Below are 26,906 nucleotides of genomic sequence, written 5' to 3'. Positions count from 1 at the left end.
TGGGTCTCTATGGGTCTCTATGGGTCTCTATGGGACTCTATGGGGTCTCTATGTGTCTCTATGGGTCTCTATGGGGCACTATGGGTCTCTATGGGTCTCTATGGGGTCACTATGGGTCGCTATGGGTGTCTATGGGGTCTCTATGGGTCTCTCTCTATGTGTCCCTATGGGGCTCTATGGGTTTCTATGGGTCTCTATTGGTCCCTATGGGTCTCTATTGGTCTCTATGGGTCTCTGTGGGTCTCTATGGGACTCTATGGGGTCTCTATGGGTCTCTATGGGACTCTCTGGGGTCTCTATGGGGCACTATGGGTCCCTATGGGTCTCTATGGGGTCACTATGGGTCGCTATGGGTCTCTATGGGGTCACTATGGGTCTCTATGGGTCTCTATGGGACTCTATGGGGCTCTATGGGTCTCTATGGGTCTCTATGGGGTTTCTATGGGGTCTCTATGGGTCCCTATGGGTCTCTATGGGGTCTCTATGGGTCTCTATGGGGTCTCTATGTGTCTCTATGGGGTTTCTATGGGTCCCTATAGGGTTTCTATGGGTCTCTATGGGGCTCTATGGGGCTCTATGGGGCTCTATGGGGTTTCTATGTGTCTCTATGGGGTTTCTATGGGTCTCTATGGGTCTCTATGGGTCTCTATGGGACCCTATGGGGTTTCTATGGGTCCCTATAGGTCTCTATGGGTTTTCTTTGGGTCTCTATGGGGTCCCTATGAGTCTTTATGGGTCTCTATGGGTCTCTATGGGACTCTATGGGGTCTCTATGGGTCTCTATGGGTCTCTATGGGTCTCGGTCTCTATGGGGTCACTATGGGTCTCTATGGGTCTCTATGGGTCCCTATGGGGTCTCTATGGGTCTCTATGGGGTTTCTATGGGTCCCTATGGGGTTTCTATGTGTCTCTATGGGGTTTCTATGGGTCCCTATGGGTCTCTATGGGACTCTATGGGGTCACTATGGGTCTCTATGGGTCTCTATGGGTCTCTATGGGGCTCTATGGGGTCTCTATGGGTCCCTATGGGGTCTCTATGGGGTCTATGGGGTCTCTATGGGTCTCTCTCTATGGGTCCCTATGGGTCTCTATGGGGTTTCTATGGGTCTCTCTCTATGGGTCTCTATGGGGTCTCTATGGGTCCCTATGGGGCTCTATGGGGTTTCTATGGGTCTCTATGGGTCTCTGTGGGTCTCTATGGGTCTCTATGGGGCTCTATGGGGTCCCTATGGGTCCCTATGGGTCTCTATGGGTCCCTATGGGTCTCTATGTGTCCCTATGGGTCCCTATGGGTCTCTATGGGTCTCTATGGGTCCCTATGGGTCCCTATGGGTCTCTATGGGGTCCCTATGGGTCTCTATGTGTCTCTATGGGTCTCTATGGGGTTTCTATGGGTCTCTATGGGGTTTCTATGGGTCCCCCTTTACAGTGTGACGTTGCTGGCGCTGAGTTCGGATCCCGCGATGTCGGAGGCTGAACTGGGAGCGATGCTGGACAGAATCTATGGGGCCATGGTGAGCTCTGCCCCATAGCTGCCCCATAGAGCCCCATAGATCCCCATAGAGCCCCATAGAACCCCATAAAACCCCATAGAGCCCCATAGAGCCCTATAAAACCCTATAGACACCCCATAGAACCCCATAGATCACCATAGACCCCATAGAACCCCATAGAACCCCATAGAACCCCATAGAACCCCATAGAACCTCATAGAGCCCCATAGAACCCCATAGACCCCATAGAACCCCATAGAACCCCATAGAACCCCATAGAACCCTATAAAACCCTATAGACCCCATTGAACCCCATAGAGCCCCATAGAATCCCATAGAACCCCATAGTGCCCCATAGAGCCCCATAGATCCCCATAGACCCCATAGAGCCCCATAGAGCCCCATAGACCCCATAGAGCCCCATAGAGCCCCAAGAGCCCCATAGACCCCATAGAGCCCCATAGAACCCCATAGAGCCCCATAGAGCCCCATAGACCCCTATAGAACCCCATAGAACCCCATAGAGCCCCATAGAACCCCATAGAGCCCCATAGAGCCCCATAGACCCCATATAACCCCATAGAGCCCTATAGACCCCATAGAACCCCATAGTGCCCCATAGAACCCCATAGAACCCCATAGAGCCCCATAGAGCCCCATAGAGCCCCATAGAGCCCCATAGAGCCCCATAGAAACCCATAGAGCCCCATAGAACCCTATAGACCCCATAGAACCCCATAGAACCCCAAGGAACTCCATAGAGCCCCATAGAGCCCCATAGAACCCCATAGAGCCCCATAGACCCCATAGAACACCATAGAACCCCATAGAGCCCCACAGAACCCCATAGAACCCCATAGAACCCCATAGTTCCCCATAGAACCCTATAGACCCCATAGACCCCATAGAACCCCATAGAACCCCATAGTGCCCCATAGAACCCCATAGAACTCCATAGAGCCCCATAGAACCCCATAGAGCCCCATAGATCCCCACAGAACCCCATAGAACCCCATAGATCCCCATAGAACCTCATCTAACCCCATAGAACCCTATAGATCCCCATAGAATCCTATAGAGCCCCATAGAACCCTATAAAACCCTATAGACCCCATAGAGCCCCATTGAACCCCATAGAGCCCCATAGACCCCATAGAGCCCCATAGAGCCCCATAGAACCCCATAGATCCCCATAGAGCCCCATAGAACTCCATAGAGCCCCATAGATCCCCATAGAACCCCATAGAACCCCATAGAACCCCATAGAACCCCATAGAGCCCCATAGATCCCCATAGAACCCCATAGAACCCCATAGAGCCCCATAGAACCCCATAGATCCCCATAGAACCCCATAGAGCCCCATAGAACCCCATTGAACCCCATTGAACCCCATAGTGCCCCATAGGGACCCATAGAGCCCCATAGAGCCCCATAGAACCCCATAGAGACCCATAGACCCTATAGATCCCATAGAACCCTATAGACCCCATAGAGCCCCATAGATCCCCATAGAACCCCATAGAGCCCCATAGACCCTATAGATCCCATAGAACCCTATAGACCCCATAGAGCCCCATTGAACCCTATAGACCCCAAAGAACCCCATAGAGCCCCATAGAACCCCATAGATCCCCATAGAACCCCATAGTGCCCCATAGAGCCCCATAGAGACACATAGGGACCCCATAGACCCCATAGAGCCCCATAGAGCCCCATAGACCCCATAGAACCCCATAGAACCCCATAGAGCCCCATAGAACCCCATAGTGCCCCATAGAGCCCCATAGAACCCCATAGAGCCCCATAGAACCCCATAGAACCCCATAGAGCCCCATAGAGCCCCATAGAGCCCCATAGAACCCCATAGACCCCATAGAGCCCCATAGAACCCCATAGAGCCCCATAGAACCCCATAGAGCCCCATAGAGCCCATAGAGCCCCATAGAGCCCCATTGAACCCCATAGACCCCATAGACCCCATAGATCCCATAGAACCCCATAGAGCCCCATAGATCCCCATAGAGCCCCATAGAACCCCATAGAACCCCATAGAGCCCCATAGAACCCCATAGATCCCCATAGAACCCTATAGACCCCATAGAGCCCCATAGAGCCCCATAGATCCCCATAGAGCCCCATAGAGCCCCATAGAGCCCCATAGAGCCCCATAGTGCCCCATAGAGCCCCATAGAGCCCCATAGAACCCTATAGAGCCCCATAGAACCCCATAGAGCCCCATAGTGCCCCATAGAGCCCCATAGATCCCCATAGACCCCATAGAGCCCCATAGAGCCCCATAGAGCCCCATTGAACCCTATAGACACCCCATAGTGCCCCATAGAGCCCCATAGAGCCCCATAGAACCCCATAGAGCCCCATAGAGCCCCATAGAACCCCACAGAACCCCATAGAACCCTATAGACCCCATAGAGCCCCATTGAATCCTATAGACCCCATTGATCCCTATGGCAGGTGCTGGTGGTGGGAGCGGAGGAGCTGAGCCAACAACACGGACCAGAGAGACTGAAAAGGGAACTGAGGGTAATTAATTAACGGCTGTTAATTAGTTAATGAGGGTTAATTAGGGGGGTAATTAGCGGGGAGACATTAGGGGTAATTAGATATGGGGGTAATTAATTAATGGGGTAATTAATGGGGTGATTAATGGGGGGAGATGGGGTGAGTTGGGTGGGAATGAGGGGGTTAATTAGCATATGGTAATTAGCATGTGGTAATTAGCATGGGGTTAATTAGTGGGGAGACATTAGGGGTAATTAATTGGGGGGGTAATTAATGGGTTAATTAATTAATGGGGTAATTAATGGGGTGATCAATGGGGGGAGATGGGATAAGGTGGGTGGGAATGAGGGGGGTAATTAGCATATGGTAATTAGCATATGGTAATTAGCATGTGGTAATTAGCATGGGGTTAATTAGTGGGGAGACAATGGGGTAATTAGCAGAGGGGGTAATTAATTAATGGGGGTAATTAATGGGGGAGAACGGTGGGAATGAAGTGGGTGATTAGCATATGGTAATTAGCATATGGTAATTAGCATATGGTAATTAGCATGGGGTTAATTAGTGGGCAGACATTAGGGTAATTAGATATGGGGGGGTTGGGGGGGGTTATTAATTAATGGGGGTAATTAATGGGGTAATTAATGGGGGGAGATGGGATAAGGTGGGTGGGATTGAAGGGGGTAATTAGCATATGGTAATTAGCATATGATAATTAGCATGGGGTTAATTAGTGGGCAGACATTAGGGGTAATTAGATATGGGGGGTAATTAATGGGGGTAATTAATGAGGGAAATTAATGGGGTAATTAATGGGGGGAGATGAGATAAGGTGGGTGGGATTGAAGGGGGTAATTAGCATATGGTAATTAGCTTATGGTAATTAGCATGTGGTAATTAGCATGGGGTTAATTAGTGGGGAGACAATGGGGTAATTAGCTGAGGGGGTAATTAATTAATGGGGGTAATTAATAGGGTAATTAATGGGGGAGAACAGTGGGAATGAAGTGGGTGATTAGCATATGGTAATTAGCATATGGTAATTAGCATAAGGTTAATTAGTGGGCAGACATTAGGGTAATTAGATATGGGGGGGTTGGGGGGGGTTATTAATTAATGGGGGTAATTAATGGGGTAATTAATGGGGGGAGATGGGATAAGATGGGTGGGATTGAAGGGGGTAATTAGCATATGGTAATTAGCATGGGGTTAATTAGTGGGGGGACAATAGGGTTAATTAGTTGGGGGGGCAGTTAATGGGGGTAATTAATGGGGAGATGGGATAATGTGGGTGGGATTGAAGGGGGTAATTAGCATGTGGTAATTAGCATATGGTAATTAGTATATGTTAATTAGCATACGGTAATTAGCATTTGGTAATTAGTGGGGAGACATTAGGGGTAATTAGCTGAGGGGGTAATTAATTAATGGGGGTAATTAATGGGGTAATTAATAGGGTAATTAATAGGGTAATTAATGGGGGAGAACGGTGGGAATGAAGTGGGTGATTAGCATATGGTAATTAGCATATGGTAATTAGCATATGGTAATTAGTGGGCAGACATTAGGGTAATTAGATATGGGGGGGTTGGGGGGGGGTTATTAATTAATGGGGGTAATTAATGGGGTAATTAATGGGGGGAGATGAGATAAGGTGGGTGGGATTGTAAGGGGTAATTAGCATATGCTAATTAGCATGGGGTTAATTAGTGGGGGGACAATAGGGTTAATTAGTTGGGGGGGTAGTTAATGGGGGTAATTAATGGGGAGAGATGGGATGAGTTGGGTGGGAATGAGGGGGGTAATTAGCATATAGTAATTAGCTTGTGGTAATTAGCATGTGGTAATTACAATGGGGTTAATTAGTGGGCAGACAATAGGGGTAATTCGTTGGGGGGTAATTAATGGGGGTAATTAATTAATGGGGTAATTAATAGGGTAATTAATGGGGGAGAACGGTGGGAATGAAGTGGGTGATTAGCATATGGTAATTAGCATGTGATAATTAGCAAGGGGTTAATTAGTGGGGAGACATTAGGGGTAATTAATTGGGGGGGTAATTAATGGGGGTAATTAATTAATGGGGTAATTAATGGGGTGATTAATGGGGGGAGATGGGATAAGGTGGGTGGGATTGAAGGGGGTAATTAGCATATGGTAATTAGCATATGATAATTAGCATGGGGTTAATTAGTGGGGAGATATTAGGGGTTAATTAGTTTGGGGGTAATTAATGGGTTAATTAATTAATGGGTGTAATTAATGGGGTAATTAATGGGGGAGATGGGTGGGAATCAAGAGGGGTAATTAGCATATGCTAATTAGCATATGGTAATTAGCTTGGGGTTAATTAGAGGGGAGACAATAGGGTTAATTAGTTGGGGGGGTAATTAATGGGGGTAATTAATTAATGGGGTAATTAATGGGGGGAGTTGAAGTGAGTTGGGTGGGAATGAGTGGGGGTTAATTAGCATATGGTAATTAGCATATGCTAATTAGCATGGGGTTAATTAGTGGGTAGACTATAGGGTTAATTAGTTGGGGGGGTAATTAATGGGGGTAATTAATGTCGGTAATTAATGGGGTAATTAATGGGGGGAGATGGTGTGAGTTGGGTGGGAATGAGGGGGGTTAATTAGCATATGGTAATTAGCATATGGTAATGAGCGTATGGTAATGAGCCCGGGCTGTTAATGATTGACAGCGCTGCTTCCCGCTGCTGGATGCTCTGATTGGTGGAGACGTCACATTGTCCCGCCCACTTCCGGCCACGCCCAGACCGGAAATGGAGGTTGGGGGGGGCGACCGGAAGTGGGGGGGTCCTGACCGGAAGTGGGTGTGGGGTCCCGACCGAAAGTGGGGGGGAGGAAGGGACCGGAAGTGGGGGATCCGACCGGAAGTGGGGTGGGTCCCGACCGGAAGTGAGGGGGAGGGGCTTGAAAGGAAGGGACCGGAAGGGGGGGGGGCGATCTTAAAGGGACCGGAAATGGGAAGGAGGTCAGACCGGAAGTAGATAGGGAGAGACCGGAAGTAGTTGAGGTTTGACCGGAAATGGAGGGGTGGTTCAACCGGAAATGGGGGGGGGAGGAGGGTCCAACCGGAAATGATTGGGTCGACAAACCGGAAATGGGGGAGGGAAGTCGGACCGGAAGTTCTTTCCGACCGGAAGTGTGCGCAAACCGGAAGTGCGCTCCAACAGGAAGTGCATTCCGACCGGAAGTGCGCTCAGACAGGAAGTGCATTCCGACCGGAAGTGCTCTCAAACCGGAAGTGCGCTTTGACCGTGTGTTTGGGGGGGGTCAAACCGGAAGTGCGCTCAGGCCGGAAGTGCGCTCAAACCGGAAGTGCGTTCCAACCGGAAGTGCCCCCTAACCGGAAGTGCCGTTCTATTTTAGGTCCTCCTGCAGTCTCTATGCTCCGCTGCTCGTTCCGGTCCCAGCTGCATCCGGGTCCTTGGGGTCGGGGGTCCCCCGTTGGTCTCCACCCCCCAATGGCGGGCTCTGCCCCACACGGACGCCGCCATCTTGGTTTCTCTCCTCACTTCCGGTTCCGCTCACTCGGCCAAGGATCTGCCGGTTTTCTTGCCCACCGGAAGTCCCGCGGTGAGACCCGGAAGTGGATCCGCTAAGCCACGCCCCCTCCTTCCCTCCCACGTGACCCGGAAGTGGATCCGCTAAGCCACGCCCCCTTCCCCTCCCCACGTGACCCGGAAGTGGAGGCGTTGATTAAGTGCCCCCCCCCCCGCCCCATAAGTGATTCCTCCAGCCCCATAGAGCCCCATAAGTGCCCCATAGGGACCCATATATGCTCTCCCTGCCCCATAAGTGACGCCATAGGCCCCACAAGTGACCCCATAGGAACCTATTAGTGACCCCTGCCCCATAAGTGACCCATAGAGCCCCATAAGTGCCCTCCCTGCCCCATAAGTGACCCCTCCCACCCCATAAGTGGCCCCATAGAGCCCCATAAGTGATCTCCAGCCCCATAAGTGACCCCATCCTGCCCCATAAGTGCCCCATAGAGCCCCATAAGTGATCTCCAGCCCCATAAGTGACTCCTCCCACCCCATAAGTGGCCCCATAGGAACCTATAAGTGCTCTCCCTGCCCCATAAGAGCCCTCCCTGCCCCATAAGTGCCCCTCGTGCCCCATAAGTGAGCCCATAATGACCCATAAGTCCCCCCCAGCCCCATAAGTGACCCCCCCCGCCCCATAGAGCCCCATAAGTGACCCCATAGACACCCATAAGTGACTCCTACTGCCCCATAAGTGATCTCCAGCCCCATAAGTGGCCCCATAGGAACCCATAAGTGCCCCATAGAGCCCCATATGTGCCCCCCCTGCCCCATAAGTGACCCCATAGGAACCTATAAGTGACCCCTGCCCCATAAGTGGCCCCATAGGAGCCCATAAGTGCCCCATAGAGCCCCATAAGTGGTCACCTGCCCCATAAGCGACCCCATAAGTGCCTCCCTGCCCCATAAGTGGCCCCATAGAGCCCCATTAGTGATCTCCAGCCCCATAAGTAGCCCCATAGACACCCATAATTGGTTCCCCGCCCCATAAGTGATGCCATAGGAGCCCATAAGTGCCCCATAGAGCCCCATAAATGATCTCCAGCCCCATAAGTAACCCCATAGGAACCCATAAGTGCCCCATAGGGCCCCATAAGTGGTCACCTGCCCCATAAGTGACCCCATAAGTGCCTCCCTGCCCCATAAGTTGCCCCATAGAGCCCCATAAAAGATCTCCAGCCCCATAAGTGGCCCCATAGACACCCATAAGTGACCCCATAGGAGCCCATAAGTGCCCCATAGAGCCCCATAAGTGGTTACCTGCCCAATAAGCGACCCCATAAGTGGCTCCCTGCCCCATAAGTCACCCCATAGAGCCCCATTAGTGATCTCCAGCCCCATAAGTGGCCCCATAGACACCCATAATTGGTTCCCCGCCCCATAAGTGACCCCATAGGAACCCATAAGTCCCCCCAGCCCCATAAGTGCCCTCCCAGCCCCATAAGTGACCCCATAGACACCCATAAGTGATCCCCTGCCCCATAAGAGACCTCACAGAGCCCCATAAGTGCCCTCCCTGCCCCATAAGTGACCTCTCTCACCCCATAAGTGACCCCATAGGAACCCATGAGTGCCCTCCCCACCCCATAAGTGCTATTCCAGCCCCATAAGTGCCCTCCCTGCCCCATAAGTGACCCCTCTCACCCCATAAGTGACCCCATAGGAACCCATGAGTGCCCTCCCCACCCCATAAGTGCTATTCCAGCCCCATAAGTGCCCTCCCAGCCCCATAAGTGACCCCTCCCACCCCATAAGTGCCCCCCTGTGCCCCACAGGTTCCTCTCCGTCTGTTGCTGTTGCCATTACTTGGGGGGCTTTGGCTGCTGATGCTCTGCGGCCCCCAACCATCCCTACAGTGTGCAGCCACACAGGTGGGGGGCAATATATGGGGTCTCTATGGGGCGCTATGGGGTCACTATGGGTCTCTATGGGTCCCTATGGGTCACTATGGGTCTCTATGGGGTCTCTATGGGTCTCTATGGGGTCTGTATGGGGTTTCTATAGGGTTTCTATGGGGTCCCTATGGGTCTCTATGGGGTCTCTATGGGTCTCTATGGGTCCCTATGGGTCTCCATGGGTCCCTATGGGTTTCTATGGGTCCCTATGGGTCACTATGGGGTCTCTATGGGTCCCTGTGGATCTCTATAGGTCTCTATGGGTCTCTATGGGTCTCTCTCTATGGGTCTCTATGAGTCTCTATGGGTCACTATGGGTCTCTGTGGGTCTTTATGAGTCACTATGGGGTCTCTATGGGTCCCTATGGGTCACTATGGGGCTCTATGGGTCTCAATGGGTTACTATGGGTCTCTATGGGGTCTCTATGGGTCTCTATGGGTCACTATGTGGTCTCTATAGGTGTCTATGGGGCACTATGGGTCTCTATGGGTCTCTATGGGTCCCTATGTATCTCTATGGGTCTCTATGGGACTCTATAGGGCGCTATGGGGTCTCTATGGGGCCCTATGGGTCTCTATGGGTCTCTATGGGTCACTATGTGGTCTCTATAGGTCTCTATGGGGCACTATGGGGTCTCTATGGGTCTCTGTGGGTCTCTATGGGTCTCTATGGGTCTCTATGGGTGACTATGTGGTCTCTATAGGTGTCTATGGGGCACTATGGGGTCTCTGTGGGTCCCTATGGGTCTCTATGGGTCACTATGGGTCTCTATGGGTCACTATGGGTCTCTATGGGTCTCTATGTGTCCCTATGGGTCACTATGGGGTGTCTATGGGTCTCTATGGGGTGTCTATGGGTCACTATGGGTCTCTATGGGTCTCTATGGGTCCCTGTGGGTCTCTATGGGTCACTATGGGTCTCTATGGGTCACTATGGGGTCTCTATTGTCAGTATATGGGGCTGGGGGGGGGTTTATGGGGTCACTTATGGGTCCAGCCCCATAACATGTGCCCCCATTTCCCCCCCCCAGCTCGTGCCCCACTTTTTAGGTCCCGCTGTGGATCAATTGAGGAGCTGGGCCAGACCCACAAGTGCCCCACTGCCCCACAGCGTCATGGCGTGAGTGGGACCCATAAGTGTGGGGTGGGACCCATAAGTGTGGGGCGGGACCCATAAGTGGGGGCTGGGACCCATAAGTGTGGGGTGGGACCCATAAGTGGGGGGTCAGACCCATAAGTGGGGGCTGGGACCCATAAGTGTGGGGCTGGGACCCATAAGTGTGGGGTGGGACCCATAAGTGGGGGGTGGGACCCATAAGTGTGGGGTGGGACCCATAAGTGGGGGGTGGGACCCATAAGTGTGGGGGTGGGACCCATAAGTGTGGGGGTGGGACCCATAAGTGTGGGGTGGGACCCATAAGTGGGGGGTGGGACCCATAAGTGGGGTCTGGGACCCATAAGTGTGGGGGTGGGACCCATAAGTGTGGGGCTGGGACCCATAAGTGGGGGCTGGGACCCATAAGTGTGGGGTGGGACCCATAAGTGTGGGGCTGGGACCCATAAGTGTGGGGTGGGACCCATAAGTGGGGGCTGGGACCCATAAGTGTGGGGTGGGACCCATAAGTGGGGGCTGGGACCCATAAGTGTGGGGCTGGGACCCATAAGTGTGGGGTGGGACCCATAAGTGGGGGCTGGGACCCATAAGTGTGGGGTGGGACCCATAAGTGTGGGGTGGGACCCATAAGTGGGGGCTGGGACCCATAAGTGTGGGGCTGGGACCCATAAGTGTGGGGTGGGACCCATAAGTGGGGGCTGGGACCCATAAGTGTGGGGCTGGGACCCATAAGTGTGGGGTGGGACCCATAAGTGTGGGGTGGGACCCATAAGTGTGGGGTGGGACCCATAAGTGGGGGCTGGGACCCATAAGTGGGGGCTGGGACCCATAAGTGTGGGATGGGACCCATAAGTGTGGGGCTGGGACCCATAAGTGTGGGGTGGGACCCATAAGTGTGGGGTGGGACCCATAAGTGGGGGCTGGGACCCATAAGTGTGGGGTGGGACCCATAAGTGTGGGGTCAGACCCATAAGTGTGGGGCTGGGACCCATAAGTGTGGGGTGGGACCCATAAGTGGGGGCTGGGACCCATAAGTGTGGGGTGGGACCCATAAGTGTGGGGCTGGGACCCATAAGTGGGGGGTGGGACCCATAAGTGTGGGGTGGGACCCATAAGTGTGGGGGTGGGACCCATAAGTGTGGGGTCAGACCCATAAGTGTGGGGTGGGACCCATAAGTGTGGGGCTGGGACCCGTAAGTGTGGGGTGGGACCCATAAGTGGGGGATCAGACCCGTAAGTGGGGGCTGGGACCCATAAGTGTGGGGTGGGACCCATAAGTGTGGGGTGGGACCCATAAGTGGGGGCTGGGACCCATAAGTGTGGGGTGGGACCCATAAGTGGGGGCTGGGACCCATAAGTGTGGGGTGGGACCCATAAGTGTGGGGTCAGACCCATAAGTGGGGGCTGGGACCCATAAGTGGGGGCTGGGACCCATAAGTGTGGGGTGGGACCCATAAGTGGAGGGTGGGACCCATAAGTGTGGGGTGGGACCCATAAGTGTGGGGGTGGGACCCATAAGTGTGGGGTGGGACCCATAAGTGGGGGCTGGGACCCATAAGTGTGGGCTGGGACCCATAAGTGTGGGCTGGGACCCATAAGTGTGGGGCTGGGACCCATAAGTGGGGGATCAGACCCGTAAGTGGGGGCTGGGACCCATAAGTGTGTGGTGGGACCCATAAGTGTGGGGCTGGGACCCATAAGTGTGGGGTGGGACCCATAAGTGTGGGGCTGGGACCCATAAGTGGGGGGTGGGACCCATAAGTGTGGGGCTGGGACCCATAAGTGTGGGGTGGGACCCATAAGTGGGGGCTGGGACCCATAAGTGTGGGCTGGGACCCATAAGTGTGGGGCTGGGACCCATAAGTGTGGGGGTGGGACCCATAAGTGTGGGGGTGGGACCCATAAGTGTGGGGTGGGACCCATAAGTGGGGGCTGGGACCCATAAGTGTGGGGTGGGACCCATAAGTGTGGGGCTGGGACCCATAAGTGTGGGGCTGGGACCCATAAGTGTGGGGTGGGACCCATAAGTGTGGGGGTGGGACCCATAAGTGTGGGGTGGGACCCATAAGTGGGGGCTGGGACCCATAAGTGTTGGGTCAGACCCATAAGTGGGGGCTGGGACCCATAAGTGGGGGGTGGGACCCATAAGTGTGGGGCTGGGACCCATAAGTGTGGGGCTGGGACCCATAAGTGGGGGCTGGGACCCATAAGTGTGGGGTGGGACCCATAAGTGGGGGCTGGGACCCATAAGTGTGGGGTGGGACCCATAAGTGTGGGGTGGGACCCATAAGTGTGGGGTGGGACCCATAAGTGGGGGCTGGGACCCATAAGTGTGGGGTGGGACCCATAAGTGGGGGGTGGGACCCATAAGTGTGGGGTGGGACCCATAAGTGGGGGCTGGGACCCATAAGTGGGGGCTGGGACCCATAAGTGGGGGCTGGGACCCATAAGTGTGGGGTCAGACCCATAAGTGGGGGCTGGGTGGGGTGGGACCCATAAGTGTGGGGGTGGGACCCATAAGTGTGGGGCTGGGACCCATAAGTGTGGGGTGGGACCCATAAGTGCAGCTCCAGCCCCATAAGTGTGGGTCCTAGCCCCATAAGTGTGGGTCTCAGCCCCATAAGTGCAGGTCCAGCCCCATAAGTGTGGGTCTCAGCCCCATAAGTGCAGCTCCAGCCCCATAGTTATGGGTCCCAGCCCCATAAGTGTGGGTCCCAGCCCCATAAGTGTGGGTCCCAGCCCCATAAGTGCAGCTCCAATCCCATAGTTATGGGTCCCAGCCCCATAAGTGCAGCTCCAGCCCCATAAGTGTGGGTCCCAGCCCCATAAGTGCAGCTCCAGCCCCATAAGTGTGGGTCCCAGCCCCATAAGTGCAGCTCCAGCCCCATAGATATGGGTCCCAGCCCCATAAGTGTGGGTCCCAGCCCCGTAAGTGTGTCTCCTGCCCCATAAGTGTGGGTCTCAGCCCCATAAGTGCAGCTCCAGCCCCATAGTTATGGGTCCCAGCCCCATAGTTATGGGTCCCAGCCCCATAAGTGTGTCTCCAGCCCCATAGATATGGGTCCCAGCCCCATAAGTGTGGGTCCCAGCCCCATAAGTGTGGGTCCCAGCCCCATAAGTGCAGCTCCAGCCCCATAGTTATGGGTCCCAGCCCCATAAGTGTGGGTCCCAGCCCCATAAGTGCAGCTCCAGCCCCATAGATATGGGTCCCAGCCCCATAAGTGTGGGTCCCAGCCCCATAAATGTGGGTCCTGCCCCCTAAGTGTGGGTCCCAGCCCCATAAGTGTGGGTCCCAGCCCCAGAAGTGCAGCTCCAGCCCCATAGTTATGGGTCCCAGCCCCATAAGTGCAGCTCCAGCCCCATAAGTGCAGCTCCAGCCCCATAGTTATGGGTCCCAGCCCCATAAGTGCAGCTCCAGCCCCATAGATATGGGTCCCAGCCCCATAAGTGTGGGTCCCAGCCCCATAAGTGTGGGTCCCAGCCCCATAAATGTGGGTCCCAGCCCCATAAGTGCAGCTCCAGCCCCATAGATATGGGTCCCAGTCCCATAAGTGTGTCTCTAGCCCCATAAGTGTGGGTCCCAGCCCCATAAGTGCAGCTCCAGCCCCATAGATATGGGTCCCAGCCCCATAAGTGTGTCTCTAGCCCCATAAGTGTGGGTCCCAGCCCCATAAGTGCAGCTCCAGCCCCATAGATATGGGTCCCAGCCCCATAAGTGTGTCTCCAGCCCCATAAGTGTGGGTCCCAGCCCCATAAGTGCAGCTCCAATCCCATAGTTATGGGTCCCAGCCCCATAAGTGCAGCTCCAGCCCCATAAGTGTGGGTCCCAGCCCCATAAGTGCAGCTCCAGCCCCATAAGTGTGGGTCCCAGCCCCATAAGTGCAGCTCCAGCCCCATAGATATGGGTCCCAGCCCCATAAGTGTGGGTCCCAGCCCCGTAAGTGTGTCTCCTGCCCCATAAGTGTGGGTCTCAGCCCCATAAGTGCAGCTCCAGCCCCATAGTTATGGGTCCCAGCCCCATAGTTATGGGTCCCAGCCCCATAAGTGTGTCTCCAGCCCCATAGATATGGGTCCCAGCCCCATAAGTGTGGGTCCCAGCCCCATAAGTGTGGGTCCCAGCCCCATAAGTGTGGGTCCCAGCCCCATAAGTGCAGCTCCAGCCCCATAGTTATGGGTCCCAGCCCCATAAGTGTGGGTCCCAGCCCCATAAGTGCAGCTCCAGCCCCATAGATATGGGTCCCAGCCCCATAAGTGTGGGTCCCAGCCCCATAAATGTGGGTCCTGCCCCCTAAGTGTGGGTCCCAGCCCCATAAGTGTGGGTCCCAGCCCCATAAGTGCAGCTCCAGCCCCATAGATATGGGTCCCAGCCCCATAAGTGTGGGTCTCAGCCCCATAAGTGCAGCTCCAGCCCCATAGATATGGGTCCCAGCCCCATAAGTGTGTCTCCAGCCCCATAAGTGTGGGTCCCAGCCCCATAAGTGCAGCTCCAGCCCCATAGTTATGGGTCCCAGCCCCATAAGTGTGTCTCCAGCCCCATAAGTGCAGCTCCAGCCCCATAGATATGGGTCCCAGTCCCATAAGTGTGGGTCCCAGCCCCATAAATGTGGGTCCCAGCCCCATAAGTGCAGCTCCAGCCCCATAGATATGGGTCCCAGCCCCATAAGTGTGTCTCCAGCCCCATAAGTGTGGGTCCCAGCCCCATAAGTGTGGGTACCAGCCCCATAAATGTGGGTCCCAGCCCCATAAGTGTGTCTCCAGCCCCATAGATATGGGTCCCAGCCCCATAAGTGTGGGTCTCAGCCCCATAAGTGCAGCTCCAGCCCCATAGTTATGGGTCCCAGCCCCATAAGTGTGGGTCGCAGCCCCATAAGTGCAGCTCCAGCCCCATAGATATGGGTCCCAGCCCCATAAGTGTGTCTCCAGCCCCATAAGTGTGGGTCCCAGCCCCATAAATGTGGGTCACAGCCCCATAAGTGTGGGTCCCAGCCCCATAAGTGCAGCTCCAGCCCCATGGATATGGGTCCCAGCCCCATAAGTGTGTCTCCAGCCCCATAAGTGTGGGTCCCAGCCCCATAAGTGCAGCTCCAGCCCCATGGATATGGGTCCCAGCCCCATAAGTGCAGCTCCAGCCCCATAGTTATGGGTCCCAGCCCCATAAGTGCAGCTCCAGCCCCATAGTTATGGGTCCCAGCCCCATAAGTGTGTCTCCAGCCCCATAAGTGTGGGTCCCAGCCCCATAAGTGCAGCTCCAGCCCCATAGATATGGGTCCCAGCCCCATAAGTGTGGGTCTCAGCCCCATAAGTGCAGCTCCAGCCCCATAGATATGGGTCCCAGCCCCATAAGTGTGGGTCCCAGCCCCATAAATGTGGGTCCTGCCCCATAAGTGTGGGTCTCAGCCCCATAAGTGTGTCTCCAGCCCCATAAATGTGGGTCCCAGCCCCATAAGTGCAGCTCCAGCCCCATAGATATGGGTCCCAGCCCCATAAGTGTGGGTCCTGCCCCACAGATATCTCCTCATCGACCGTCTTCACTGCACGACCCATAGCGGCCTGGGCCCTGGGGGGTCCAAAAGTGAGTCCCCCCCCCCCCAAAACCTCTGCCCCACATCTCTGCCCCACACCGACCCCCACCCCCCATCTCTGCCCCATAGATTCAGCTCTGCCCCCCCGGCGCTATGGGGCGGCCCTATGGAGGATGAAGGAGCTGCTGGTGGAGCGGTATTGCCCCGAAGGAGGGGGGGGAGAAGGTATGGGGTGAACTTATGGGGCACTTATGGGGCTGGGGGGTACTTGGGGGGCAGTTATGGGGCTGGGGGGCATTTATGGGGCAGTTATGGGGCTAGGGGGTACTTATGGGGGTGCTTATGGGGCACTTATAGGGCACTTATGGGGCTGGGGGGCACTTATGGGGCACTTATGGGGCTGAGGGGTACTTACGGGGCACTTATGGGGCTGAGGGGTACTTATGGGGCACTTATGGGGCACAGGGGGGTCTGGGGAGGCACTTATGGGACACTTATGGGGCACTGGGGGGCACTTATGGGGCTGGTGGGTACTTATGGGGCACTTATGGGGCTGGGGGCACTTATGGGGCTGAGGGGTACTTATGGGGCACTTATGGGGCACTGGGGGGCATTTATGGGGCACTTATGGGGCACAGGGGGGTCATTGGGGGCACTTATGGGGCTGGGGGGCACTTGGGAGGCACATATGGGGCACTTATGGGGCACTGGGGGGCACTTATGGGGCACTTATGGGGCTGGTGGGTACTTATGGGGCACTTATGGGGCTGGGGGCACTTATGGGGCACAGGGGGGTCTGGGGAGGCACTTATGGGGCACTTATGGGGCACTGGGGGGCATTTATGGGGCACTTATGGGGCACAGGGGGGTCATTGGGGGCACTTATGGGGCACTTATGGGGCTGGGGGGCACTTGGGAGGCACGTATGGGGCACTTATGGGGCTGGGGGGCACTTATGGGGCACTGGGAGGCAATTGGGGGGCACTTATGGGGCAATTGGAGGGCACTTGTGGGGTCTGGGGGGCACTTATGGGGCACTGGGGGGCACTTATGGGGCTGGGGGGTAACTTATGGGTCTGACCCCCCACTTATGGGTCTGACCCCCCACTTATGGGTCTCGCCCCACAGCTGCCCCCCCCCGGCTGTGTTACGTGTCCCTCCCTTTGGTCACCGGTTGCCTTTTATCTGCCCCCCCCCGGCTGCTGCTGCTGCTCCTCCTGCCCCATAGCGCCCCACGGCCATCGCTATGGGGCACGGCATGGGGGGCACTGAGGGCACTCGGGGGGGCCTGAATAAATGGGGTCCCTATGGGGTCCTATGGGGCCATATGGGGGATCTATGGGGTGCTGTGTGTGTCTATGGGTCCCTATGGGTCTCTATGGGGTCACTATGGGGCACTGTGGGTCTCTATGGGGCTCTATGGGGACACTATGGGGCACTATGGGTCTCTATGGGTCTCTGTGGGGTTTCTATGGAGCACTATGGGGTCTCTGTGGGTCCCTATGGGTCTCTATGGGGCTAAATGGGGTCTCTATGGGGTCTCTATGGGTCCCTATGGATCTCTATGGGGTCTCTATGGGTCTCTATGGGGTCTCAATGGGTCCCTATGGGTCTCTATGGGGTCTCTATGGGTCTCTATGGGTCTCTATGGGGCATTATGGGGTCCCTATGGGGGTCCTATGGGGCCATATGGGGTCATATGGGGTCTCTATGGGTCTCTATGTGTCTCTATGGGGTCCTGTGGGGCCATATGGGGGATCTGTGGGTCTCTATGGGTCCCTATGGTTCTCTGTATGTCGCTATGGGGCACGGCGTGGGGGGCACTGAGGGCACTGGGGGGGGCCTGAATAAATGGGGTCTCTATGGGGTCTCTATGGGTCTATGTGTGTCCCTATGGGTCTCTATGGGTCTCTATGGGTCCCTATGGGTCTCTACGGGGCACTATGGGGTCTCTATGGGTCCCTATGGGTCTCTACGGGGCACTATGGGGTCTCTATGGGGCACTATGGGGACACTGTGGGGCACTATGGGTCTCTATGGGTCTCTATGGGGTCCTATGGGGCCATATGGGGGATCTATGGGGCACTATGGAGTCTTTATGGGAATCTATGGGGTCTCAGTGGGTCCCTATGGGTCCCTATGGGTCTCTATGGGGTCTCTATGGGTCCCTATGGGTCTCTACGGGGCACTATGGGGTCTCTATGGGGCACTATGGGGTCTCTATGGGGCGCTATGGGGCCATATGGGTCGCTATGGGTCGCTATGGGGTCTCTATGGGGTGTCTATGGAGCACTATAGGGTCTCTATGGGGCCATATGGGGTCTCTATGGGTCTCTATGGGTCTCTATGGGTCCCTATGGGGTCTCTGTAGGTCGCTATGGGGCACGGCATGGGGGGCACTGAGGGCACTGGGGGGGGCCTGAATAAATGGGGTCTCTATGGGGCCTCTATGGGTCTATGTGTGTCCCTATGGGTCTCTATGGGTCTCTATGGGTCCCTATGGGTCTCTACGGGGCACTATGGGGTCTCTATGGGGCACTATGGGGTCTCTATGGGGCGCTATGGGGCCATATGGGTCGCTATGGGTCGCTATGGGGTCTCTATGGGGTGTCTATGGAGCACTATAGGGTCTCTATGGGGCCATATGGGGTCTCTATGGGTCTCTATGGGTACCTATGGGGTCTCTGTAGGTCGCTATGGGGCACGGCGTGGGGGGCACTGAGGGCACTGGGGGGGGCCTGAATAAATGGGGTCTCTATGGGGTCTCTATGTGTCTCTATGGGGTCCTATGGGGCCGTATGGGGGATCTATGGGGCACTATGGGTCTCTATGTAATTCTATGGGTCTCTATGTAATTCTATGGGTCTCTATGGGTCCCTATGGGTCTCTATGGGTCTCTATGGGTCCCATGGGACTCTATGGGGCACTATAGGGTCTTTATGGGTCTCTATGGGACTCTATGGGTCTCTGTAGGGTCCCTATGGGGGCTCTATGGGTCTCTATGGGTCTCTATGGGGCGCTATGGGGTCACTATGGGTCTCTATGGGTCCCTATGGGGTCTCTGTAGGTCGCTATGGGGCACGGCATGGGGGGCACTGCAGGCACTGGGGGGAGCCTGAATAAATGGGGTCTCTATGGGGCCTCTATGGGTCTCTATGGGTCTCTACGGGGCACTATGGGGTCTCTATGGGGCACTATGGGGTCTCTATGGGGCGCTATGGGGCCATATGGGTCGCTATGGGGTCTCTATGGGGGTGTCTGTGGAGCACTATAGGGTCTCTATGGGGCCATATGGGGTCTCTATGGGTCTCTATGGGTCTCTATGGGTCCCTATGGGGTCTCTGTAGGTCGCTATGGGGCACGGCATGGGGGGCACTGCAGGCACTGGGGGGGGCCTGAATAAATGGGGTCTCTATGGGGTCTCTATGGGTCTATGTGTGTCCCTATGGGTCTCTATGGGTCTCTATGGGTCCCTATGGGTCTCTACGGGGCACTATGGGGTCTCTATGGGGCACTATGGGGTCTCTATGGGGCGCTATGGGGCCATATGGGTCGCTATGGGTCGCTATGGGGTCTCTATGGGGTGTCTATGGAGCACTATAGGGTCTCTATGGGGCCATATGGGGTCTCTATGGGTCTCTATGGGTCTCTATGGGTCCCTATGGGGTCTCTGTAGGTCGCTATGGGGCACGGCATGGGGGGCACTGAGGGCACTGGGGGGGGCCTGAATAAATGGGGTCTCTATGGGGTCTCTATGTGTCTCTATGGGGTCCTATGGGGCCGTATGGGGGATCTATGGGGCACTATGGTTCTCTATGGGGTCACTATGGGGCACTGTGGGTCTCTATGGGGCTCTATGGGGACACTATGGGGCACTATGGGTCTCTATGGGTCTCTATGGGGTTTCTATGGAGCACTATGGGGTCTCTATGGGTCCCTATGGGTCTCTATGGGGCTAAATGGGGTCTCTATGGGGTCTCTATGGGTCCCTATGGGTCCCTATGGGGTCTCTGTGGGTCTCTATGGGGCACGGCATGGGGGGCACTGAGGGCACTGGGGGTGGCCTGAATAAATGGGGTCTCTATGGGGTCTCTATGGGTCTATGTGTGTCCCTATGGGTCTCTATGGGTCCCTATGGGTCCCTATGGGGTCTCTGTGGGTCTCTATGGGTCCCTATGGGGTCTCTATGGGTCTCTATGGGGCACGGCATGGGGGGCACTGAGGGCACTGGGGGTGGCCTGAATAAATGGGGTCTCTATGGGGTCTCTATGGGTCTATGTGTGTCCCTATGGGTCTCTATGGGTCTCTATGGGTCCCTATGGGTCTCTACGGGGCACTATGGGGTCTCTATGGGGCACTATGGGGTCTCTATGGGGCGCTATGGGGCCATATGGGTCGCTATGGGTCGCTATGGGGTCTCTATGGGGTGTCTATGGAGCACTATAGGGTCTCTATGGGGCCATATGGGGTCTCTATGGGTCTCTATGGGTCTCTATGGGTCCCTATGGGGTCTCTGTAGGTCGCTATGGGGCACGGCATGGGGGGCACTGAGGGCACTGGGGGGGGCCTGAATAAATGGGGTCTCTATGGGGTCTCTATGTGTCTCTATGGGGTCCTATGGGGCCGTATGGGGGATCTATGGGGCACTATGGGTCTCTATGTAATTCTATGGGTCTCTATGTAATTCTATGGGTCTCTATGGGTCCCTATGGGTCCCATGGGACTCTATGGGGCACTATAGGGTCTTTATGGGTCTCTATGGGACTCTATGGGTCTCTGTAGGGTCCCTATGGGGGCTCTATGGGTCTCTATGGGTCACTATGGGGCGCTATGGGGTCACTATGGGTCTCTATGGGTCCCTATGGGGTCTCTGTAGGTCGCTATGGGGCACGGCGTGGGGGGCACTGAGGGCACTGGGGGGGGCCTGAATAAATGGGGTCTCTATGGGTCTCTATGGGGTCTCTATGGGTCTCTATTGGTCTCTATGGGTCTCCATGGGGCGCTATGGGTTGCTATGGGTCCCTATGGGTCTCTATGGGGCGCTATGGGTCTCTATGGGTCCCTGTGGGGCTATATGGGGGCCCTATGGGGTCCCTATGGGGCCATATGGGGCCTCTATGGGTCTTTATGGGGCGCTATGGGGTCGCTATGGGGTCCTTTGGGGTCCCTATGGGTGCATATGGGTCTCTATGGGTCTCTATGGGGTGTCTATGGGGCACTATAGGGTCTCTATGGGTCTCTATGGGGTCTCTATGGGGCCATATGGGGTCTCTATGTGTCCCTATGGGTCTCTGTAGGTCGCTATGGGGCACGGCATGGGGGGCACTAAGGGCACGGGGGGGAGCCTGAATAAATGGGGTCCCTATGGGGTCTCTATGGGTCTATGTGTGTCCCTATGGGTCTCTATGGGTCCCTAAGGGTCTCTATGGGGCACTATGGGGTCTCTATGGGGCTAAATGGGGTCTCTATGGGGCGCTATGGGGCCATATGGGTGGCTATGGGTCGCTATGGGGTCTCTATGGGGTGTCTATGGAGCACTATAGGGTCTCAATGGGGCCATATGGGGTCTCTATGGGTCTCTATGGGTCTCTATGGGTCCCTATGGGGTCTCTGTAGGTCGCTATGGGGCACGGCGTGGGGGGCACTGCAGGCACTGGGGGGGGGCTGAATAAATGGGGTCTCTATGGGGTCTCTATGGGTCCCTATGAGGTCCTATGGGGCCATATGGGGGATCTATGGGGCACTATGGGGTCTCTATGGGGCACTATGGGGTCTCTATGTGGTCATATGGGGCACTATGGGGTCTCTATGGGTCTCTATGGGGCACTATGGGGTCTCTATTGGACCATATGGGTCCCTATGGGTCTCTATGGGGCACTATGGGGTCTCTATGGGGCACTATGGGGCGCTATGGGACTCTATGGGTCTCTATGGGTCCCTATGGGTCCCTATGGGCCTCTATGGGTCTCTATGTGTCTCTATGGGTCTCTATGTGTCTCTATGGGTCTCTATGGGGTCGCTATGGGTCTCTATGGGTCTCTATGGGTCCCTATGGATCTCTATGGGTCTCTATGGGTCTCTATGTGTCCCTATGGATCTCTATGGGTCTCTATGGGTCCCTATGGATCTCTATGGGTCTCTATGGGTCCCTATGGATCTCTATGGATCTCTATGGGGTCTCTATGGGTCCCTATGGGTCCCTATGAGTCTCTATGGGTCTCTATGGGTCTCTATGGGTCCCTATGAGTCTCTATGGGTCTCTATGGGTCCCTATGGGTCTCTGTGTGTCCCTATGGGTCTCTATGGGTCCCTATGGGTCTCTATGTGTCCCTATGGATCTCTATGGGTCTCCATGGGTCCCTATGGGTCCCAATGGGTCTCTATGGGGTCTCTATGGGTCCCTATGGGGTCTCTATGGGTCCCAATGGGGTCGCGTGTCGCGGAGATATGACGTCACTTCCGCTTCCCCATCACGTGGGCGCCGCCATGTTGGGTCAGGGGGCGGGAGCGTGACGTCACAGCGGAGCGCGGGGAGAGGTAAAGGGGGGGGGCGCTATGGGGTCTATAGGGTTCTATGGGTCTCTATGGGGCTCTATGGGTCCCTATGGGTCCCTATGGGGCTCTATGGGTCCCTATGGGGCTCTATGGGTCTCTATAGGGTTCTATGGGTCCCTATGGGTCCCTATGGGGCTCTATGGGTCCCTATGGGGCTCTATGGGTCCCTATGGGGCTCTATGGGGCTCTATGGTGCTCTATGGGGCGCTATGGGGCTCTATAGGGTTCTATGGGGTCCCTATGGGGCTCTATGGGTCTCTATGGATCTCTATGGGTCCCTATGGGTCTCTATGGGGCTCTATGGGGTTCTATGGGGTTCTGTGGGTCTCTATGGGTCCCTATGGGGTGTCTATAGGATTCTATGGGCTCTATAGGGTCTCTATGGATCTCTATGGGTCCCCATGGGTCCCCATGGGGCTCTATGGGGCTCTATGGGGCTCTATGGGTCCCTATGGGTCCCTATGGGGCTCTATGGGTCCCTATGGGTCCCTATGGGACTCTATGGGTCCCTATGGGTCCCTATGGGTCTCTATGGGGCTCTATGGGTCCCTATGGGTCCCTATGGGGCTCTATGGGTCCCTATGGGTCCCTATGGGACTCTATGGGTCCCTATGGGTCCCTATGGGGCTCTATGGGTCCCTATGGGGCTCTATGGGTCTCTATGGGGCTCTATGGGTCCCTATGGGTCTCTATGGGTCCCTATGGGTCTCTATGGGGCTCTATGGGTCCCTATGGGGCTCTATGGGGCTCTATGGTGTTCTATGGGGTTCTATGGATCTCTATGGGTTCCTATGGGTCCCTATGGGGCTGTATGGGGTCTCTATGGGGTCTATGGGGCTCTATGGGTCCCTATGGGGCTCTATGGGTCTCTATGGGGCTCTATGGGTCCCTATGGGGCTCTATGGGGTCCCTATGGGGCTCTATAGGGTTCTATGGGGTCCCTATGGGGCTGTATGGGGTCTCTGTGGGGTCTATGGGGCTCTATAGGGTTCTATGGGGTCCCTATGGGGCTGTATGGGGTCTCTATGGGGTCTATGGGGCTCTATGGGGCTCTATGGGTCCCTATGGGGCTCTATGGGTCCCTGTGGGGCTCTATGGGTCCCTATGGGTCTCTATGGGGCTCTATGGGTCCCTATGGGTCCCTATGGGTCCCTATGGGGCTCTATGGGTCCCTATGGGTCCCTATGGGACTCTATGGGTCCCTATGCGGCTCTATGGGTCCCTATGGGTCCCTATGGGGCTCTATGGGTCCCTATGGGTCCCTATGGGACTCTATGGGTCCCTATGGGTCCCTATGGGGCTCTATGAGTCCCTATGGGTCCCTATGGGACTCTATGGGTCCCTATGGGTCCCTATGGGGCTCTATGAGTCCCTATGGGGCTCTATGGGGCTCTATGGTGTTCTATGGGGTTCTATGGATCTCTATGGGTTCCTATGGGTCCCTATGGGGCTGTATGGGGTCTCTATGGGGTCTATGGGGCTCTATGGGGCTCTATGGGGCTCTATGGGGCTCTATGGTGCTCTATGAGGTCCCTATGGGGCTCTATAGGGTTCTATGGGGTCCCTATGGGGTCTCTATGGGGCTCTATTGGGCTCTATGGGGCTCTATGGTGCTCTATGGGGTCCCTATGGGGCTCTATAGGGTTCTATGGGGTCCCTATGGGGTCTCTATGGGGCTCTATGGGTCCCTATGGGGCTCTATGGGGTCTCTGTGGGGCTCTATGGGGCCCTATGGGTCTCTATGGGGTCTATGGGGTTCTATAGGGTTCTATGGGGTGTCTATGGGGCTCTATGGGGCTCTATGGGTCCCTATGGGGCTCTATGGGGTCTCTATGAGGCTCTATGGGGTGTCTATGGGGTCTATAGGGTCTATGGGGCGCTATGGGGCACTATGGGGTATCTATAGGGTTTTATGGGGTCTATAGGGTGTCTATGTGGTGTCTATGGGGCTCTATGGGTCTCTGTGGGGCACTATAGGGTCTCTATGTGTCCCTATGGGGCTCTATTGGGCGCTATGGGGTCTATGGGGTGTCTATAGGGTTCTATGGGGCTCTATGGTTCCCTATGGGGTCTCTATGGGGTGTCTATAGCCCCCTATAGTGCCTCGTCTGACCCCATAGCCCCCCATCTCCCCTATAGGATCCTATATAACCCTATATAACCCTATACCCCCATCTTTTCCAGCCCCATAGCCCCACATCTGACCCCATAGAGCCCCATAGCCCCCCATAGAGCCCCATAGAGCCCCATAGCCCCCTATAGAGCCTCATCTGACCCCATAGAGCCCTGTAGCACCCCATAGAGCCCTATAGGGTCCTATATAACCCTATAGGACCCTATAGGACCCTATATAACCCTATATGGTCTCTTCCAGCCCCATGGCCCAACATCGGGATCCCTGGTCCGCCTATCTGACCCCATAGAGCCCCATAGAGCCCTATAGGGTCCTATATAACCTTATATGACCCCATAGAGCACCATAGAGCCCCATAGCCCTCCATTCTGACCCCATAGCCCCCTATCTGACCCCATAGAGCCCTATAGGCCCCCATAGAGCCCCATTCTGACCCCATAGAGCCCCATAGAGCCCCATAGCCCCCCATAGAGCCCCATAGAGCCCCATAGCCCCCTATCTGACCCCATAGCCCCCTATCTGACCCCATAGCCCCCCATAGAGCCCCATCTGACCCCATAGTGCCCCATAGCCCTTTATCTGGCCCCATAGCCCCTTATCTGACCCCATAGCCCCTTATCTGACCCCATAGCCCCCCATAGAGCCCCATAGCCCCCCATAGAGCCTCATAGGATCCTATATAACCTTATATGACCCCATATAAATGTATAATCCTATATGATCCTATATAATCCCATATAACCCTGTATGGTCTCTTCCAGCCCCATGGCCCCCCACAGAGCCCCATAGAGCCCCATAGCCCTCCATAGCCACTCATGTGACCCCATAGAGCCCCATAGAGCCCTATATAAGTCTATAGGACCCTCTATTACCCTATATAACCCTATAGGACCCTATATAACCCCATATAACCCTATATGCTTTCCAGCCCCATGGCCCAACATCGGGATCCCTGGTCGGCCTATCTGACCCCATAGCCCCCCATAGAGCCCCATAGACCCCCATAGCCTCCCATAGAGCCCTATAGGGTCCCATATAACCCTATAGGACCCTATATAACCCTATATAATCCTATATGATCTCTTCCAGCCCCATGGCCCAACATCGGGATCCCTGGTCCGCCTATCTGACCCCATAGAGCCCCATAGAGCCCTATAGGGTCCTATATAACCCTATATAACTCCATATAACCCCATATAATCCTATAGGACCCTATAGGATCCCATATAACCCTATATGGTCTCTTCCAGCCCCATGGCCCAACATCGGGATCCCTGGTCGGCCTATCTGACCCCATAGAGCCCCATAGAGCCCCATCTGACCCTATAGTCCCCCATAGGGTCCTATATAACCCTATAGGGTCCCGTATAACCCTATAGGATCCTATATAACCCTATATCCTATATGTTTTCCAGCCCCATGGCCCAACATCGGGATCCCTGGTCGTCCCTGGTGGCAGCAGCCGACTCGTACCGGGCATCAACGGGGTCTGACATCGTCCTATTAACGTCTATAGGGTCGGCTCCACCCTATAGATACACCCACCACGGCCCCGGACCTTTAGGGACGGCAGCCAGGCTTTATATAGGGCACATTATGGCGGCCCATAAGGCTTTAATGGGGTCACATAATCCTATAGGGAATAGGAAGGTGTCAAGGACCCTAAAGAGCCCTGACCCTATTAGTAACCCCATAGAGAGCCTATGGGAGCCTATAGGAGGGGGGTCTGGCCCTATAGATAGGGGGTCTGGCCCTATAGATGGGTCTGGCCCTATAGGAGGGGGGTCTGGCCCTATAGATGTGGGGTCTGGCCCTATAAATAGGTCTGAGTCCCCCAACCCTATTAATAACCCCATAGAGAGCCTATGTGAGCCTATAGAGGGGGGGTCTGGCCCTATAGATAGATCTGAGCCCCCCAACCCTATTAGTAACCCCATAGAGAGCCTATGTGAGCCTATAGGAGGGGGGTCTGGCCCTATAGATAGGGGGTCTGGCCCTATAGATGGGTCTGGCCCTATAGGAGGGGGGTCTGGCCCTATAGATATGGGGTCTGACCCTATAGATGGGGAGTCTGGCCCTATAGATATGGGGTCTGGCC

The 26,906-nt window shown here is 55.4% G+C and overlaps 1 protein-coding gene across 24 annotated transcripts in view; it reads left to right on the top strand.

Annotated features, from left to right (window-relative positions):
* The window catches only part of LOC107307453 (protein fuzzy homolog), a 55,799-nt gene that overhangs the window by 12,751 nt on the left and 16,142 nt on the right, over window positions 1–26,906 (top strand). For 5 of the 24 annotated variants that reach the window (XR_014941860.1, XR_014941858.1, XR_014941853.1 and 2 more), the window contains exons 1-2: window positions 22,541–22,656; window positions 26,224–26,856. Coding sequence is in view for 9 of the 24 variants with exons in the window: in XM_085535513.1 (XP_085391639.1) it covers window positions 1,430–1,514; window positions 3,967–4,035; window positions 6,719–6,805; window positions 7,410–7,616; window positions 9,364–9,459; window positions 10,515–10,603; window positions 16,105–16,169; window positions 16,249–16,344; window positions 17,248–17,411 (958 nt within the window). In the remaining 15 variants the exon portion in view is untranslated. Of the gene's footprint in view, window positions 1–1,429; window positions 1,515–3,966; window positions 4,036–6,718; window positions 6,806–7,409; window positions 7,617–9,363; window positions 9,460–10,514; window positions 10,604–16,104; window positions 16,170–16,248; window positions 16,345–17,247; window positions 17,435–22,540; window positions 22,657–25,910; window positions 25,968–26,223; window positions 26,899–26,906 lie in introns of those variants that run through there. The other 19 variants (XR_014941861.1, XR_014941862.1, XR_014941857.1 and 16 more) reach the window with 16 other exon arrangements.

This window comes from Coturnix japonica, unplaced genomic scaffold (assembly GCF_054131305.1).
Source record: "Coturnix japonica strain WE unplaced genomic scaffold, WE-NBRP24 Scf129, whole genome shotgun sequence".
Lineage (NCBI taxonomy): Eukaryota > Metazoa > Chordata > Aves > Galliformes > Phasianidae > Coturnix > Coturnix japonica.
Note: the sequence above shows the minus strand (reverse complement) of the source record. Positions and strands in the feature narration are given on the sequence as shown.